Raw genomic sequence first — 17,069 nt, forward strand, 5'->3', positions numbered from 1 at the left:
TGGAAGATGGCTTGAAAACAGCTTTTACTGAAAGACTATTATTCATTTGGGAGCTTATAACTCACAGTTGCAATACATAATATTTACTTTAATTTTGGGGAACTGATATATGCTGATTATTTTTGATACCATTTCATCCATACCACCACCCATCTCCCTTCCACTGAACCTCTTTGCCCTCTATAAAAAGTTTGCCTCTTTTCATTTTACCATCATCTCTCATTTTACCCCTTAATTCTTATTTTGAGTTTCTCATACAAACTATACCATGTGACATTGAACTGTCTCGCTTATTTTCACTTAGCATTATGAACTCAAGATTCATCTATTTCTTAAGCAAATGATATCATTTCATTCTCCATTGAGTACAATTCCATTATGTATACATACCACAGTATTTTCAGTACTGGAGGTTTAATGCAGGGTCTTAGCAACATGCTACATCCCCCAGCTTTTTTTATTTTTTATTTTGAAACAGAGTCTCATCAGTCATTTATGTTGCCCAGGCTGAGGATGACAGTCTGATCTTCCTGCCAACCTCCCAGAGTGCTAGGATTTCAAGCATGTACCATCATGCCCAGACTATCTCATATATATATATATATATATATATATATATATATATATATATATATATTTTTTTTTTTTTTTTTTTTTTTTTTGGTACCGGGGATTGAACTCGGGTCCTTGTGCCTGCACAGCAGGCGGTGAAACCACTGAGCTAAATCTCGGGCCCTATCTCATATATTCTTAATCCACTCATCTGTGGGTGGACATCAAGGTTGCTTCCAGAGCTAGCTGTGAGTTGTCCTGTTATAAACATGGATATGCATTTATCCGTTAATATGATTACTATAACTTTTGGCAGAATATACCCAGAAGTTCATCTGGATGAAATGAAATTTCTTTTTGTACTTGTCTCCATAGGCATTTTCATGGATGTTGTACTGCATGACAATGCCACCAACAATAAAGGAAGGTTCCTTCTAGTCATTTTGGAGGAAGAACGGACTGAATGATATGGAGGAATACTTGAAAATAGCAATTACCAAAACAGTGACATTCATTTCAATGATTTTCAATACATCCACAATGTTAGCAATTTTGCGAATACTGAACATATTTATTACATTTAAGTAAAGATAGCATTTTTTACATAAATTGACTGATACCAAAGTGGGCTTTAGAAAATACACAGATACATTGACTACATACCCTGAACTTGTGACCAGGCATAAACATACAATGTGTTTAAACACATCTATAGCCAATGCCTAAAGGGCAACTTCAAACATGTTTATAACCCTCAACATGAACAAAGTTTGTTTATTCTGACATGTTAGATAATGTCACTCATGTCACGGCAGTACTCCCTGCATTTCCAGTATTAGAATGTTTTAATGCCCAATCGCCACATCGTGGACAGTCAAACCATGTGAATTTTAGGAGAACTGTGAAGTTAAATAACTCTTGGACTTGGCCTCACTTGTCGCTTGCTTGGTTTTAAAACTTGCGCTCATTCCCTTGAGCAACATTACTCTCGATGTTGAGTGCAAATTACCTTAGGTTTCTCTTCCAACATTTGCACTCATCTTCAGTTTGCTGATTATTATAGTATTGTCCTAAAGTGTACAAACAGAAATATAATGATAAATTGCTACATTACATAAAAATTAACAGATTTTATTTACATTCAAAGTGTCATGTGACCATGCCTGAAATAGTCATCAAAATGTCTTCATATTCCAATGAATGAAACTACACTGGTGAGCAAGAAAAAATGCTCCCTAATTATGCAAATTAGAAAATAATAATATCTTTCTTACCTATAACAGCCACGTTCTTAAATGTTTCTGACATCACATCTCTGTAGAGCTTCTTTTGGGATGGGTCCAGCAAATTCCATTCCTCCAAAGTGAAGTTCACAGCCACATCCTCAAAGGTCACTGCCTCCTAAATTATCACACATATATTTCCAGGAATAAGAATGAGACTCGCAGTGCAGAACATTTCAATTCCACTCATGAAAAGTTGAAATGAGGCTGAATCCTTTATTTACTCCATGTTTTGGTCATCAAACACTTATTCTCCAACCAGATAGACACCTTACACAAGAAATCTGATGCTACACTGGAATCCATTGCTAAAGCCACAGAAGGCTGGTTAGATCCAGTTTTATTTGTACACTGTCTCTAAAACACAGCTCATTGAGAGAGTCTATAAAATCAGCATCTAAATAAAAAACTGGGGTAGATGAATATCTAATGAATTGCTCTAACAGATCATAGAAAATATCTCTTTCCAAAATCTATTTAGGGAATTGTTCTCTTTCTTCTCTGACTGTATTGAGACAAAATTTTCAAACTTAGACCTGGTTTCAGACAAAACCTTATGAGAACACTAAGTACAATTCATGAATGATAATTTAAAATGTTAATGGAAGGCATTACAGTTTTTAATACAGAATGTCTAAGAATAATGGAATTAAGTTAACGAGGTCATATTATCTTATATCTCAATGACACCAAATGGTCACATGTCGCAGAGATATAAAAAGTTCTAGGGTAAGGGCCAGGGATTTAGCTCAGTGGTGCCGCCACTTGCCTTGCAAGCGCAAGGTCCTGAGTTCAATCCCCAGTACCAAAAAAGAAAAAAAACAGTTCTAGGGTAATATAAGGAGAGAAATGTAGGGATGGATATGATCAAATTATATATGTACTGAACATCAATATTTTGCAAAGTTAACAAACACTAATAATAAAAGGAAAAAGTGGAAGAAAAATTTGTCACTTCCAAATCACATCTCTGATTTGTCAAAAGAATTACAGCTGTGTAGTATAATAAACGTTTAACAATAATCAATAACTAATAGACAAGAAGGTACAGCTTGCCTAATATAGAAGGAAGAAATTTTAAAATCCACTATTAGGGGACTGTATTAGTAGAGTGATCACAAGTAGTTCACAGGAAAGGAGGACAGTCTCTAATGGGCTTACATGTAAATAGAATACTGCTTCATGATAGACTGGTAATTGTATAAAGTGGCAGAAATCACAACGTGTTTAATACAATCAGGGAGAAACAGGTACATACATTGAAACATAACATTTATTCTCCATATTCTATGTATGACAATTAAGTTACATCTTGAAATGGAAAATATAAATATGAATACTTCAGAATTCACAGACAAATATCTTTTGGATGTGAAAAAGTGTTTCTTCAATGGAAAATCCAGAAGCCATCAAAATTAGAGGAAGAAATTAAAATCTATGTAAAACATGGGATATACAAGAGATAATAAAGAAAATGTATTTGCAGTGTATAGAATAAAAATAATTTGGGTAGAGAGCATAAAATCAATAAACACATAACAAAAATGAACAAAGCCTATATAACTCAAGAGAAAACACTAAAAATAAAACAAGGTCTATGAGCTTGGTCAAGGAAATAGCCAAAAGAAATGAAATTGTGGAAGGATAAACTAGTAAACAGATGTATGCAAGAGTAGATCAAATGATACACTCCACTGCCATTTCTTCTTCTTTGCAGTATACCAAAATCTATAGACCAGTGATGTTATTCCAACTTCTGAAAATACATTCAGCTGTTCCCTCCTGGAGACAGATGTAATTCTTTTCACATCAATTAAAAGTAAACTTGATAATAACTCCAACCATGTGACCACTAGAATGGATGAGAAAACACTTTGCTCCTGAATCAGATATGAGCATAGTGAGACACAGAAACCACCCATAATGGTTTTCTGTGCAACTTCTCCAGTACTCACTTATTGAATATTCCAAGGGGGCAAAACTAAAAGAATATTGCCCAGTGACATTTACACATAGCAAACAGGAAAAACAGCAATAGAAACAGGACAGTGTTCACCTATGGGAAAGGCAAGGGTGAGTAAATCAGACTTTCACCTGGATACTCTCATAAACACTGCCCAAGGCCCACTTACAAAATTTTCTGAGGGTTCCCAGGATATTTATACTGTTATTATTGTTAAATATCACCAAAAACTTTCTTAGATAATATAATTTATTGTAAAATATTTAAACACTAAGTTACCATGAGGAGAGAGGCAATTAATTTATATATGTATGCCTATATTCTAACATGGAAACTAATTTAAAATTCAAAACCCCTGAGCGCTAATGCATAGTCTCCAAACTGGAAAACAAGGAGGATAAAGTGCAAGTTACTCTGAAGAAATTCAGGAGCAGAATAAAGGTAGGAAAAGTTTGCCTGTCCTCATGAACAAAGATAATAGAAGTTTCAGAGGTAAAAACTCCTGGGGGCAGGTTTTAAATGTCCTAAATTTTTGTGTTGTGCCTCACAAACACTGCCAGGTTCTCACGGTGATAATCAGATAAAAATTGCTTCGTGCTTCTAATAGGAGGGTTGGGAGAATAAAACCATTTTGAAAATTCCTGTGTTTAAATACATTTTGACTTGGAAAAAAAAAATACAACCCAGTATTGCCTCAAGGCCTAAATAGCTGGAACATTTCTACATGCAAAGGCTTGGCACCAGTGAAACATCCAATTCCTCCCGCTCTGAAAAAGGAGGATATGATGTTTACCTTTGGCCTATTAGATTAGTCCAATGTTCGCTTGTAAGCAACAAATACTAACAACAGCACCAAAAGAATTCAGAAGAAAAAGTATGGCTCAAAAATTTAAACAAATGAATTAAGAAAATGGTATCTGGAAAAGGTGAATGAATTTTCTACAGAAAGGAAATCAGGCAACTGTCTAAATTATGCAAAAAGAGATAGAGGCAAACAAAGAGAAAGATCCAAAGGTAATAGGAAAAAGCTGTTTGTATAAAATTTATCAGCAAATATTATTAAGAAGCCATAGAGACATTACACAAGTACAGAGAATACCTGAAATTAATTTACTGGCATAGATTCCAGCTGTATTAATCAAGAAATTATTTTCAAATAGATAACATGAACAGTCTACTTGGTTGGTAGAGCTACAGACATACAGAATGTGTGACATAAATTGTACATGGGAAGCAAAGTACTTGTGAATACGCTAAGGTAAAGGAATGACTCTGAAACCACAGTGTTATTTCAAAATGAGTTTAGATAGGCTGTAAGTGGATGTTTCTAATATGAAAAATCAGGAAAAAATTGAACACGTGTGTACTGGATGTCATAATCAACAATAGAATATATAAAATGCTCAAACTAGAAAGATTAAATACCCAGAATCAGTTAACCAAATAGAAATGAATAAGAAATAGCATATTTTCTTTGTTATTTGCATAAACAATTAAAAGAGACTGAACTTCTGTTAACTATGAAAAAAATCCGTTTTAATAAAGGGGATAATGGATATTCTGTTCTAAAAATTTAGAATTTTATTTAGGCAAGGGACATGAGCCATGGTATTTATTAAACACTCATAAAATAGTTTAAAACATTGCAGTTTACTCTGGAAAATTAACACAACATTCAGTTTGAAGTGTTTTCACTGCAAAAAACATGTTTTCAGAAATAATCTGATCAGTTGCAACATCTGACAAAAAGCATCAGCCATTAAATTATAAATATATTCAATTTCCATTTTTTCAGGTAAAATATGCACAAATATTTAAAAAAATATAACAAATGCAAGATAAACTTAAAAATACAGAATACAAAGTTATACAAACAAGTAACTAGTCTACCACTGATTCAAGAAAACTGGCTAAAGCTATATTAATTTAACACTATTCAATCTGTACCTCAAAGAAAATAAGAATTATGGTAATCATATAATGATATAAAAGGTAGTTCTCCAACAAAAACTACCATTTCTTCACATGTATTACCCTAAAAAGAGCTTCAAATGACAAGGGGCAAAAATATAAAACTGAAGAAAAACATCACTGATCCATAACTATTTCTGACGACTCGAAAACACCTTCATGAGCCATTGATAGGTCAATAAATAAGTAATTCTACTGTTAGAAATCAACAATATCACTGGGTATGCTAGCACATGCCTATAATTCCTGCACCTGGGAGGCTGAGGCAGGAGGACTGCTGTTGAGTTCTAGGCCAGCCTGAGCTACAAAGCAAGACCTTGTCTCAAAAAAACCAAAGAAAAGGGCCAGGGATTTAGCTCAGTGGTTCTGCCATCTGCCTCGCAAGCGCAAGGTCCCGAGTTTGATCCCTGGTACCAAAAATTTAAAAAAAAAAAAAAGAAAAAAAAAAAAGGAAAAGACCAATATCATCCTTCAAGTGGACTCTCTGGATATTTCAAAATACTTTACCCAATAACTGCAGAGTACACAATCTTCTCAAAATCACAAGAACAACTTACCCAACATAAACTGTGTTCAGAACAACAACAAAGACCTTAATAAATCCAAACAGAAGTCATGCAAAGAAAGCTCCCACACCATATTGGATTGAAACTAGAAACTGATAGGAGAAACATACATAGAAAACTCTTAAAAATTAGAGATTGAAGACAGATGCAACATGGCTGAATAGAGGAGTCACATTTGAGAGGTCCAGAGAAGATCACCTAAAAACAGGTAACTGGGAGAAGAGGAGGGGTGTGCACCCTAGTACAAAATTAATTTGAAAGAAGAGGCTTGTAGATCAAACAAAACATGTATGGGAGTTAAAAACATGGACAGCACCCCAAAGGGGATGACTCACAGGGCATCTGCCCCTGCATGCGATGAGAACAGCTACTCTGAAAACTTCCCAAATAGCTGGCGGGATGCAAAGAGTGCACCAGAGTCTAGCCTCACAGGATAGACCTGGTGTATGTGAGCCCCTTCCTTCCCACTGTCTCCTCTCCAAACCCTGAGCAAGCTGCGCCCAGCAGCATTTTTACCGACACACACCAGGGGAAAATGATCAGTATCAGGAGAGGCTGCCTCCCCACTTGGCCAACCTCAGACTCTGAGAAAATAAACAAGTGATGGCTGCTTGTGTGGGGAATCTTCAGTACTGGACCACGAGCACACCCGAATCACTGCTAGGAGTCTGAAGTTTATCCTACACCAACAAGGACATTCATCTGGCACACAGAGCTAACGCTGGCCCAGTTTGAGTCTATACCCAGTACCTAGGGCTCACCTGAGTCTACACCGAGCTCTCACTACCCCACTCCAATCCTAGATCTGCCAAAGACTCTGGCTAACACCCAGCACCAGTCCTGGGTAGCCCGGTTTTCCATGGTGAACTCAAATCCAACACAAGTCTCTGCCTGGTACGCTTGGACTGTGGCAGTGTCTGTTCAGCACCAGGCACACTGCCTCCACTCTGGGCACCTTGGAGTCTCCACCTTGCATTTTGCCAGTCCTGGACAGTCCCCTGCCTGGTTAGCAGCAAGGATTAAAGGTCTCCCTGTTTTGCACAGTGCTCTGGATTCTTGTGATACATCTAGCACCCTCACTATGCCTGCTGGAATCTCCCCAAGTCAGTCCTGGGAGCACCTGTGTCTCATCAGGGCTGAGGTGCACGAGCCTCCATCTGGTCTGAAGCTGCTCCCACAGACACTGGACTATACATCAGGTACCCAGCATTGGTCACAAGCAGTAGGAATCCGTGTCAGAAGCCTCAGAATTCAGTCAATGCTCCACACTTTTCCTGGACTGGTGTGACACATTGGACAGTTACCACAAACAGCGGTTGATAGACAGGGGACCTGCTCAGCTGAGAAATCTCCACACAAACCAACAGACTATAAAGAAGGGCAAAGAGGAATGTGACAAGTAAGGTTAAAAACTGCAGGCTTAGAAAGAAAACACTATTCTGGAAACATGCAGAAATTTTTCTGTTTTGTTATTTTCTCTTTTCCCTTCATTTAACCAAACAAATTGTTTTCTTTGCTCCTCTGTTGGTATTTATTATTATTATTATTTACTATTGGTGGAGTCTGGAGTTGTATCATCAGTTTTCTTATTTCCCCTTTCAAAACATAACTGTTTTATGTTTGAATAGGTCCTCCTTTTTCCTGTCTCTTCTTTCCTTGCTTTCTCTTTCAACCAATATATCCTGAGTATTTCTTCTTATTCTCTTTCCCTCTAGTTTAATCACCATTCCCTTTTACTAATCCTTAAGCCTAGTTGGTTTTTTTGTTACTGTTATCTAATACTACTAATTTCTCTTTACTCTTTAAAACAATCTTTCACATCAAGCTTACCACCCCTTCCATCTTCCAATGCTTAATTTTTTATAACCTATTTCTTTTCTCTTCATGGTCCCATAGCCACACCATTTACCCTTATGAATCTGCAGGTAGTTAACAATATCTTACTACAGCTGAATACTGTTCTATTTGAAAAGACATAAAATTGCTCTATTGAATAGGTATTTAAGGTATATAAATACCTGATTTGTCTTACAGTTTGTTCTATAAATACAGATCTTAGCCCTATTGTTAAAAGTGGTACAGTATTATTAGTTTGTCATTAAAGACTTTGTGCTTGATACTCTTCTTGATTGTAATACGTTAGCCAAGGGGGACATAGATATTGTGATCAATTGGTGTTCAGTGCATGTAAATATCCATATTGTCTAGAGGTCATTAACATACATCACTACACTCCATGACCAAAGAACTGGGTACTAGACCTTCCCTCACTCACAAAGGTGGCAGGACCCTGGGACATACCCTAAGTCCAGCCACTACCTAAGCCTAGAGGACATCTCTGAAAAGTTGATGCTGTTATAACCAGAAGTAATTATCTCTGCAAAACATAGGGAAAGAAAACAAACAAATCACTTAAAGACTTCACATGGAGGCGATATCTTATTAAAGTCATATAAATCACAAGCTCTCTTCACTCTAGTAGAGCTCAACCCACAGTAAACTTCTCCCACCACAAAAAAGGAGGGAAAGAAATGACAGGGGTTATATATGAAAAACGTATACATACACACAGAACCATGGGGTACCAAAGCAATAAAAGAGCCCCGAGCTCTCCCAGCTCTCCCGAGGCAGAGCAAAAGGTCACAGAGGAAGAGGAAAGCAAACACCGGTTAGTGAATGCAGCACATCATCAAACAATCATATATCATGACTGAGTAGGTTTCACACCAGAGATACAAGGTTGTTTCAAATAAGTCAATAAATGTAATGCATCATATAAACAGAAGCAAGGTCAGAAACTACACAGTATATCAATAGATGCAGAAAAGGAAAAAACTAAAAGTATCACCCCCCCACCCGCCCCCACAAATCAGTAGCTAAAACATTAGCCAGAGCAATTAGGCAAAGTAGGCAAGAGGAAGAAATAAATGGAATACATACAGGAAAAGAAGAACTCAAATTATCACTCTTTGTAGATGACATGATACTCTATGTAGAAGCAGCAAGGAATTCCACCCCAAAACTCATAGAACTAATAACCAACTACAGCAACATAACAGGATATAACATAAACACATAAAAACCTTTAGCATTTATGCACTCCAATAATGAACTCAATGAGAAGGAAATTATGAAAACAACACCATTCACAGAAGCTTCAAAAATAATGAAATGCAATGGAATTAACCTAACCAAGGAAGGACGTCTCCAAAGAAAAGTACATTACTCTGAAAAAGGAGATTGAAGAGGACATCAGAAAAATAAAATACGTTCCCTGCTCTAGGACAGACAGAACCAATACTGTCAAAATAGCCATATTCCCAAAACTGTTACAAAGCTTCAATGCAGTCCCAACCAATACACCAACAGCATACTTTACAGAACTCGAGAAAACAATCCCAAAATTTATATGGAACAAGAAGAGATCCAGAATAGTAAAAGCAATTTTTAGCAAGAACAAAGTAGGAAGCCTCCAATATCAGACCTCAAGTTATTCTACAGAGCAACAGTTGATAAAAACAACATGATTACTGGAAAAATAAAACAATACATGGATCAGTGGAACAGAATAAAGGATAGAGAAACATTCCCAGCCACATTCAGCTATGTGATCTTTGACAAAGGGACCAAAAGCGTATGTTGGAGGAAAGACAGCCTGTTCAACAAGGGGTGCTGGGAAAACTGGTTACCTGTTTGCAGAACATTGAAACTGGACTCATACCTGTCAGGTGTACTAAATTAAAATAAAAATGAATCAAACATCTGAGCATTAAAACGGAAACATTAAACTTACTGGAAAATAAACACTTGAAGACATAGGTGTAGGAAAAGGTTTTCTAAACAGAACTTCAGCTGCACAAGAAATAACATCAAGAATCAATAATGGGATTATATCAGACTAAAAAGCTTCTGTACATCAAAAGACTCAATTAGTAGAGTGAAGAGACAGTCTACAGAATGGGAAGAAATTTTTGCCGGCTCCTCCTCAGACAGAGGACTAATATCTAGAATATATAAAGAACTAAAAAGAATTTCTGACCCCCTAAAATTAAAGACCTGGTCAAGAAATGGGCAAGTGACTGGGAAAAGTGGAGAAATAAATAAAGGAGGCAGAGTTTGTTTAAGTGCTAAAGGAATTATTCTAACTATACTATGGTGGTGATTATGATTATTTTAAATGAATGAATAAAATGATAAGCAAACTATATCCCAAAGTTGGCAGAAAAGACAACAACGAGTTGATAATTTTTCAAAATTTGGAGAGCTATTCACAATATAACTGATAATAATGAATGAAAGGAAAACGTCGGGAAAGAGGAAGAGAATGGGGAGAGAGGAAAATGCAGGAAAGGAAGGTGTGCGGGAGCAAGAAATTGAAGCCAGGAATAAAAGAAGAAGCAAAAGGAAGCAAGAAGAGAAGGGAGAGAAAGGAATAAAAAGCAATCAGAAAAGAAAACAATGAAGAAAGATAAAAGAACAGAGGATGGTAGGGAGAGAAAGTCCGGAGAGAGACAGATGAGAGAAAAAGGCAGGAACATAGATACCAATGTGCCCCTATTTACTACACTGCTAGACACAAAAATTCTAGATGAGAGCTTAGTGGGGAAGGCCTTCTTCCTGTTGTTCTTCTGATTTTTGTTCCTAAACAAGAATGTGACAGGATTATTGATCTTGAATGTCAGACTCTTCAACTAGCTACTTTGAGGTATTTCAGCATTTGAGTAGAAAGTAAACGACAAACGAGTCTGAATTCTTGACAACCACAGTAAGCCAGATTGCAGACATGAACAAGGCAATCTGGTGTTCCTCAGCAGAGGGGACTCTCCAGGTGGCAGTCCCATGAAAACAAGAGAGAACAGCTAGCACTAAGGACCTTCCAAGACCACACTCATGGTGAAGAGGACCTCTTCTCTGTACAAGCACACTTCACAAGGAGCAGTGTTGCAGATAATACCTTGGATTACCATAGACTTAGAGGGCATAATAGAAAATTACTATTGTCACCATAATTGCGGTAACTAAAGACATCAAAGGAAAAACCCACATGGTTATTTTATTCCATCAGTAATAACAGAAGACGTATTTATGGAACATTTAATGAGTTCCCATCCATCCGTCCTGCCTGTGGTCTCTGAGCCACTCTCATACTGAGCCAGCACACAACCCCTCCTTTTTGTCACACTGAGAACAATCTAACCGCGGGGAAGACCCTCTGTTACAGGTGCTGATTTTAGAACCCTCCAGCATGTTCTCCTCTCCTACATTCTTTCTCCTCCCATTTGTTCCACTCTACAAAAAACTCTTTTCTCCTGAACCATTCCTGTGCCAGCACACCTTGAACCCTACTGCAGTACTGCTTAATATAAAGTCCACCTCAATCCATATTTCAGGTTTTAAAACAACGTTCTCAAGCAGTCCAAGGACTATCACAATTGTATGAGATGACACCTTCACCCTTTTTGCTCCTCACAAATTACAAGTCCATGTAAATGGCCCACTGCAGAGTTTCTCACTATGGGTTTAACTCGCATACCCATTTGGAAGTTGTCCTTAGCATGGACACCTTCTGCTGCCTCGCTAACATACTAATTCCTCCCCCATTTTTCTCAGCATTCTGAACTCTTTTGGGAGGCCTCACTTAAATGGTCTACTCGTGCTGGGTGTGGTGGTGCACTCTGTAATCACAGCACTTGGGAGGCCTGAGCAGAAGGATCGCCTAGAGTTGGAGACCAGCCTATGCTGCATGGGGAGTTCAAGGCCAGTCTGAACTACACAGCAAAATCCCATCTCAAAAAAACAAACAAAAAAGGTCTATTCTGTGTACAGAGTAGCCACCTAATTAAGACGATACATTTTTTTGTGTTGCTGTGTGTGTAACACATGAGTTCACTGCATGCTTGGCAATTACTCCACCACCGAGTCACATCACCACTAATATTAACTATTTCTTTGGATTCCCATTGCCTTGTCAACACCTATCATGAGCGTGGCAATGAGGGTCATAATGGAAGTTTACAATTTCAAGGTCATCAGGAAGGTGCATTTGCACCAGAGGAGGGAAGTTGTTGGTTTGAGACCCTGCGTCACAGACATTTATAAAATGCAGGTCTTCCAGGTGTGCTGCAGGGAGAACTCGCTTCAACCCCTCACATGAGTCAGGGTCATCCCACGACCCAATCTCCCCTGCCCGGGTGGACACCTGGCTGCGGGCTGGGGCTGCCTGAGCCTGCTCTGTAGGCTGGTGTGACCGCTGTGGGAGACAGAATGCTGGGGACCCACAGCTGGACCAGCCCCAGCCCAGAGTGGGACAGAGGGTACCCAGTGCCGGAGACAGGGGGACCTCAGACTGCAGCACACAGCGAGACTGGTTCCCGCCACATCCACTAACACCTCACCCCCATGCATCCCAGTTTGTACCGTCACCATTGTGTGGCCACGCAGGACGCAGCCCGCAGGAGTCACGGAGAAAGGCGGTCGAGCCAGGTGTGTTTCTCAGCAACGCTCAGATGCGGACATAGGCGCCATGACACCGGAAAAGCCCTCCCTCTCCCCACCTGATTGGGCCGTTCATACGACGGCCTCCTAGTGATTGGCTCCTGTCCTAATACCCGCCTCTTAATCAGTGATTGGCGACTGCTCCGTAGCCAATCCCCTGAGCTAAGAGTGAACAGAGCTAAATCCCTGCCTGCGTGAGCTGATCTCAAATAGTGGATTGTGAGGGAGACTTCTAGAGCGGCGGCTCTCCCGGAAGGTCCACCTCTCCAGCCTGATGAAATATTGTATTTAAGCAGAGTTTGCTCCCGCCTTTTCAGCGTTGCCACTTTTTTGGTCGGGGGTGGCGGGAGGCCAGGTCTTGCTATGTAGAGTCACTTCTTAGCTGAAGCTGGCCTTGAACTAGCTGTGATCCTCCTGCATAGGCCTTCCCAGTGCCATGATCAGAGACATGCACCATCACACCTGGTACTCCCTACTTCTTACTCGACTCAGTGGGCTTTTCCTTTCTCTTGCCCCTCAGAATGGGGTCACAAGTATGCTGTAACAGTTCCAGAGTTAATATTCCGTGGAGAAATCACAGCCATGACAGAACCAGGCAAGGCCAGGACGTTGAGACGGCCTGACGTTGTGAGACAACAAAAATTTGTAATAAGGTAGCTGGCTATGTGGACAAGATTTTCTAACACTGCAGCGGTCTAAGCATTTTAAGCCAAGACAATAAATATACACCCAAAAAAGGAATACAATTATTGAGTAAATAAAGAAACTAACAGTAAATTATAGCAATATTCTACAAAGGAGTCAAGATGAAAAATAAGCAAACATTTTAACTGCAGCAGACTGGCAACCCATTTTATCTAAGGTCACAGAGCAAACATGAATTGTGAAAACATATTCCCAGGCCAGAGAGCCAGAATAATTCCTGAAATACAGCCCCTATATTGGATCATTGCCTGGCTTTGAAGTGCGGACACCCAAAGACTTCAGACTGTAAGCTCCCTCCCTATGCCCTGCAGTTCCCTCCACACAGGTTAAACTGTCCAACTTTTAACTCACTATATTTCTTCAGGGAAAATATTACCTGGAGTCATGTGAAACTCTTCATTAATATCTCGTTTGGCTTGAGACGTGCGGTATAGTAGAAAGCACACTTCTGGCGTCTGGTTGAGTGGTGGAGGGGTAACACTAGGGGCCACACCTTCTCCCTCCCCCTTCCTTTCAGGCACTTGTTCTATTCTGTGCTTCCTGCCCTCGCATAGTAGTTATTTTCTGTCTTCATTTCTTTCCACTATGATATTTCTCCTTAGGAGACAAATAACAACAGATTTCAATCTCTGAAACCAAAGGAGAAAAGGAAAAGAAACAGGTACGAGCTCAGCAGTACAAGTTTATTTCAGAATAAACCTGAGAGGGATCGCTTTGGCACTAGAGACCAGACCCGTTCACTCTCCTACAGACTATAAGGTCCTTATAGTCTCATGAGCATAAAAAGAGGGGGGTGTGGAAGGAAGAGGTACAATGGGACTTTTGGGGGAGAACGTTCAGTACAAAGGAGTGTGGCTTTCCGCCCGCCTGGGACAGGGCTTGAGAATGCACAGGGGCTGTAATTTGTCAAGAACAGGGTTGAACACAATTGGAAACTCTAGGGTGTGGCTGTCCTTACTGGGCCTTACGGCCCATGATCTTACATCTGCAGCAGGTGTGAAGCATAGCAGGATGAGGGGATTTAAAGTGCTCTCTGCTCAGACCAGGATGGTGGCACCAGATCCCTTAACCATGAGCCAAAATAAATTTTTTATCCTTAAGGTCTTTGTACCCGTAACAAAAACTACAACAATTAACATTTGGTATCTGAAACTAGTAAACTACCAAATGCATCAGCTTCTTCAGAAGACTGAGTCTTCTCTAGGACTACTCTTCACAGATTTCCTTCATGTGTACACGTTTCAGTGTGACTCCAGCAACAATTTGTACATCAAAGCATTTTCTAAGGAGCAGCCCATGATAACCAGTAAGAATGTCTGCAAAGACCAAATCCCAGTACCACTCACACACGTCACCTGTTTCACTGCTCTGCAGCATGTGTCTGTTAACATATATTCCAATCAAGTCTTTGCATTAAAACCAGGTAAGCCCTTGTTTTTCTTTTGTGCTTATTCACACAGTAGAAAAACATAATTCTAAGAGACTATATATGGATTTAAAACATGCAAGAAATATTACTTATTGGAAAACAAAGATGTGATGAAATATTTCCATGTGACAGAATGTATTGAAACATCTAATCAAATGTACATCGTTCACGTTCTCCTGTATGTTGGTGGATCCCTCACCATTCCACTTGAATGTTCTCACAGTCTGCACTGTGCCTAGGGACTTACACATCCTGGATTGCTTATTAAAACTGCCTCTTGATTCCCTCCCAACACTATTGATCCTTTGAGTCATTTCTCTAGACAAATGCTAAGCATCCTAAGTACTTCTCCCTTTCCAACAATGTAACTGACCCACATTTTAATTTGCCGGAGCCTCCATCACATCCCTCTACTTCAGTTATCCATTAGAAATTGAGTTAAGTGCATATGGTGATGCTTCAAATGTGTTCTATGGACAAATTTATTGTGGCTATTCTTCAAAGCCTGTCACACCACAGGAATTATGAGGACACACATAGAATATTATTTTAATGAATCATACTTTAGGAATTCTGATGTAAGGACTTCTAAGACTCTTGAAACTTCTTTAGTGAAAACTCTCTACCATGTGTATCATAATATGATGGTTAATAACTGTACAACTATTCATAGTTTCTTGATGTGGAATCATCTGAAATTCAGAAAGACCAGGAAATGTTTAAAAGGTGGAACATACAGAAACTATTTCAGTGGACATTGTCAAGTGCTATGAGAGGCCGGGATCCACCCACTTGACATGTGGAAAGAGGAAAAAGTATTGAGACTCAGTTGATAATGAAAACCAAAAAAGCAAATCAATTCTCTCAATATACTAGAAAATTATTAAATGGTAGGGAGGGTGTCTTGTTCATTGTATGATACTTATCATCATGTTTGGCCTAAACACACAACATGACAAAAAAATCCACTCCCCCTTTATGTCATGTGAAATAAATCTGCAGACACATCTACATGTTTTTTGAAAACCAAGATCACCACTGTTTGAAAATCATTGACCTAGCAGCTACATTCCACACTTGGGCTGGTTGAATGACCAGACATCCAGAATGAGCAAAAAGTCCAGGGAATTTCCAAACCTGGGGGATTCCTCCATTTTTCCTCCTCTCCACCACAAACCAGGGGGGAGGAGCCTTCTCAAATTATTTGATCTCTACATTGCACTGCCAGTCGACTTGTCCTACCCCATATGGGCTGCATTACAGAATGTGGCCTGTGTGAGAAGGCCAAAGAGATTCCTGTTTGACACTCAGGTGACACTCAAGCCTGGAGGAGAGGCCAGATTAAGGGCAGCCTTCAACTAATGCTGCACACTTTCTCTCTGCTGTGGACTTCCCCACATGCCATTCCCATGGCCTTCTCCAGAAAGCCAACATGGAAGCCTGTTGGGAATCTGGGCAGATTCATGAGGAATTCAGAGGTTGCAGCCCCTTTCTGACCACATAACAAAGATTCCCTGCAAATCCTCCATTCCCTGGTCTATAAGGGAGAGGATCTCCCAGGCTTGGTGGATACTGGACTGGACAGACACGACTTCAGCCCTTTGAGACATCAAGACAGGGACAGGTGGCATAGGAGCTGGTTGGAAATAGTGTGAAGCCAGTGTTTTGCTCTCAGGTAAATAAGCTAGAAGTCTTCCCAACATCAAGGTAATGTAGACCTGGCAGTGGACGGATGGCTCCTCTTGGGCAGTGTGGATGTTGCTTGTCTGGAGGAAGTTGTTCAGCCATGGCTCTCTGCTCAGACATCAGTGCTTCCCTGTCCAGTTTCAATGAAAAAGAAAGTGCGTACTGTCCCTGTATATGAGAAGGATATGTTTCAGTGACCCTAATGTATGCCTCCAAGAGAAAAAAAACACTGGATATTATACGTTAGTAGCTTTTCTCTCTACATACATGCCAGTGATAAAATTTAATTGATAAACTGCACAGGTAGAGATATGAGTCTGGTATTCTGTGCACCACAACGTCACTAAACTTGAAGTCTCAGATGCTCCTTAAATTACAAAGTGGCAATGATTGACCATCCCAGAAAAGCTGAAAAAATG

General features: G+C 39.5%; 1 protein-coding gene across 5 annotated transcripts in view; it reads right to left on the reverse strand.

Annotated features, from left to right (window-relative positions):
- Positions 1-17,069, reverse strand: part of LOC101725930 (uncharacterized) — a 34,136-nt gene that overhangs the window by 11,378 nt on the left and 5,689 nt on the right. For 2 of the 5 annotated variants that reach the window (XM_087201902.1, XM_087201903.1), the window contains 3 exons: positions 16,683-16,818; positions 1,827-1,953; positions 1,562-1,622 (listed from right to left, as the gene is read on the reverse strand). In XM_087201902.1, coding sequence (XP_087058028.1) covers positions 1,562-1,622; positions 1,827-1,860 — 95 coding nt within the window. In that variant the 5' untranslated portion in view covers positions 1,861-1,953; positions 16,683-16,818. Of the gene's footprint in view, positions 1-1,561; positions 1,623-1,826; positions 1,954-12,752; positions 13,575-16,682; positions 16,819-17,069 lie in introns of those variants that run through there. The other 3 variants (XM_087201900.1, XM_087201899.1, XM_087201901.1) reach the window with 3 other exon arrangements.

Source organism: Heterocephalus glaber, unplaced genomic scaffold (assembly GCF_053883595.1).
Source record: "Heterocephalus glaber isolate CG9 unplaced genomic scaffold, H.glaber_assembly_v1.0 deba00001761, whole genome shotgun sequence".
In the NCBI taxonomy this organism is placed as follows: domain Eukaryota; kingdom Metazoa; phylum Chordata; class Mammalia; order Rodentia; family Bathyergidae; genus Heterocephalus; species Heterocephalus glaber.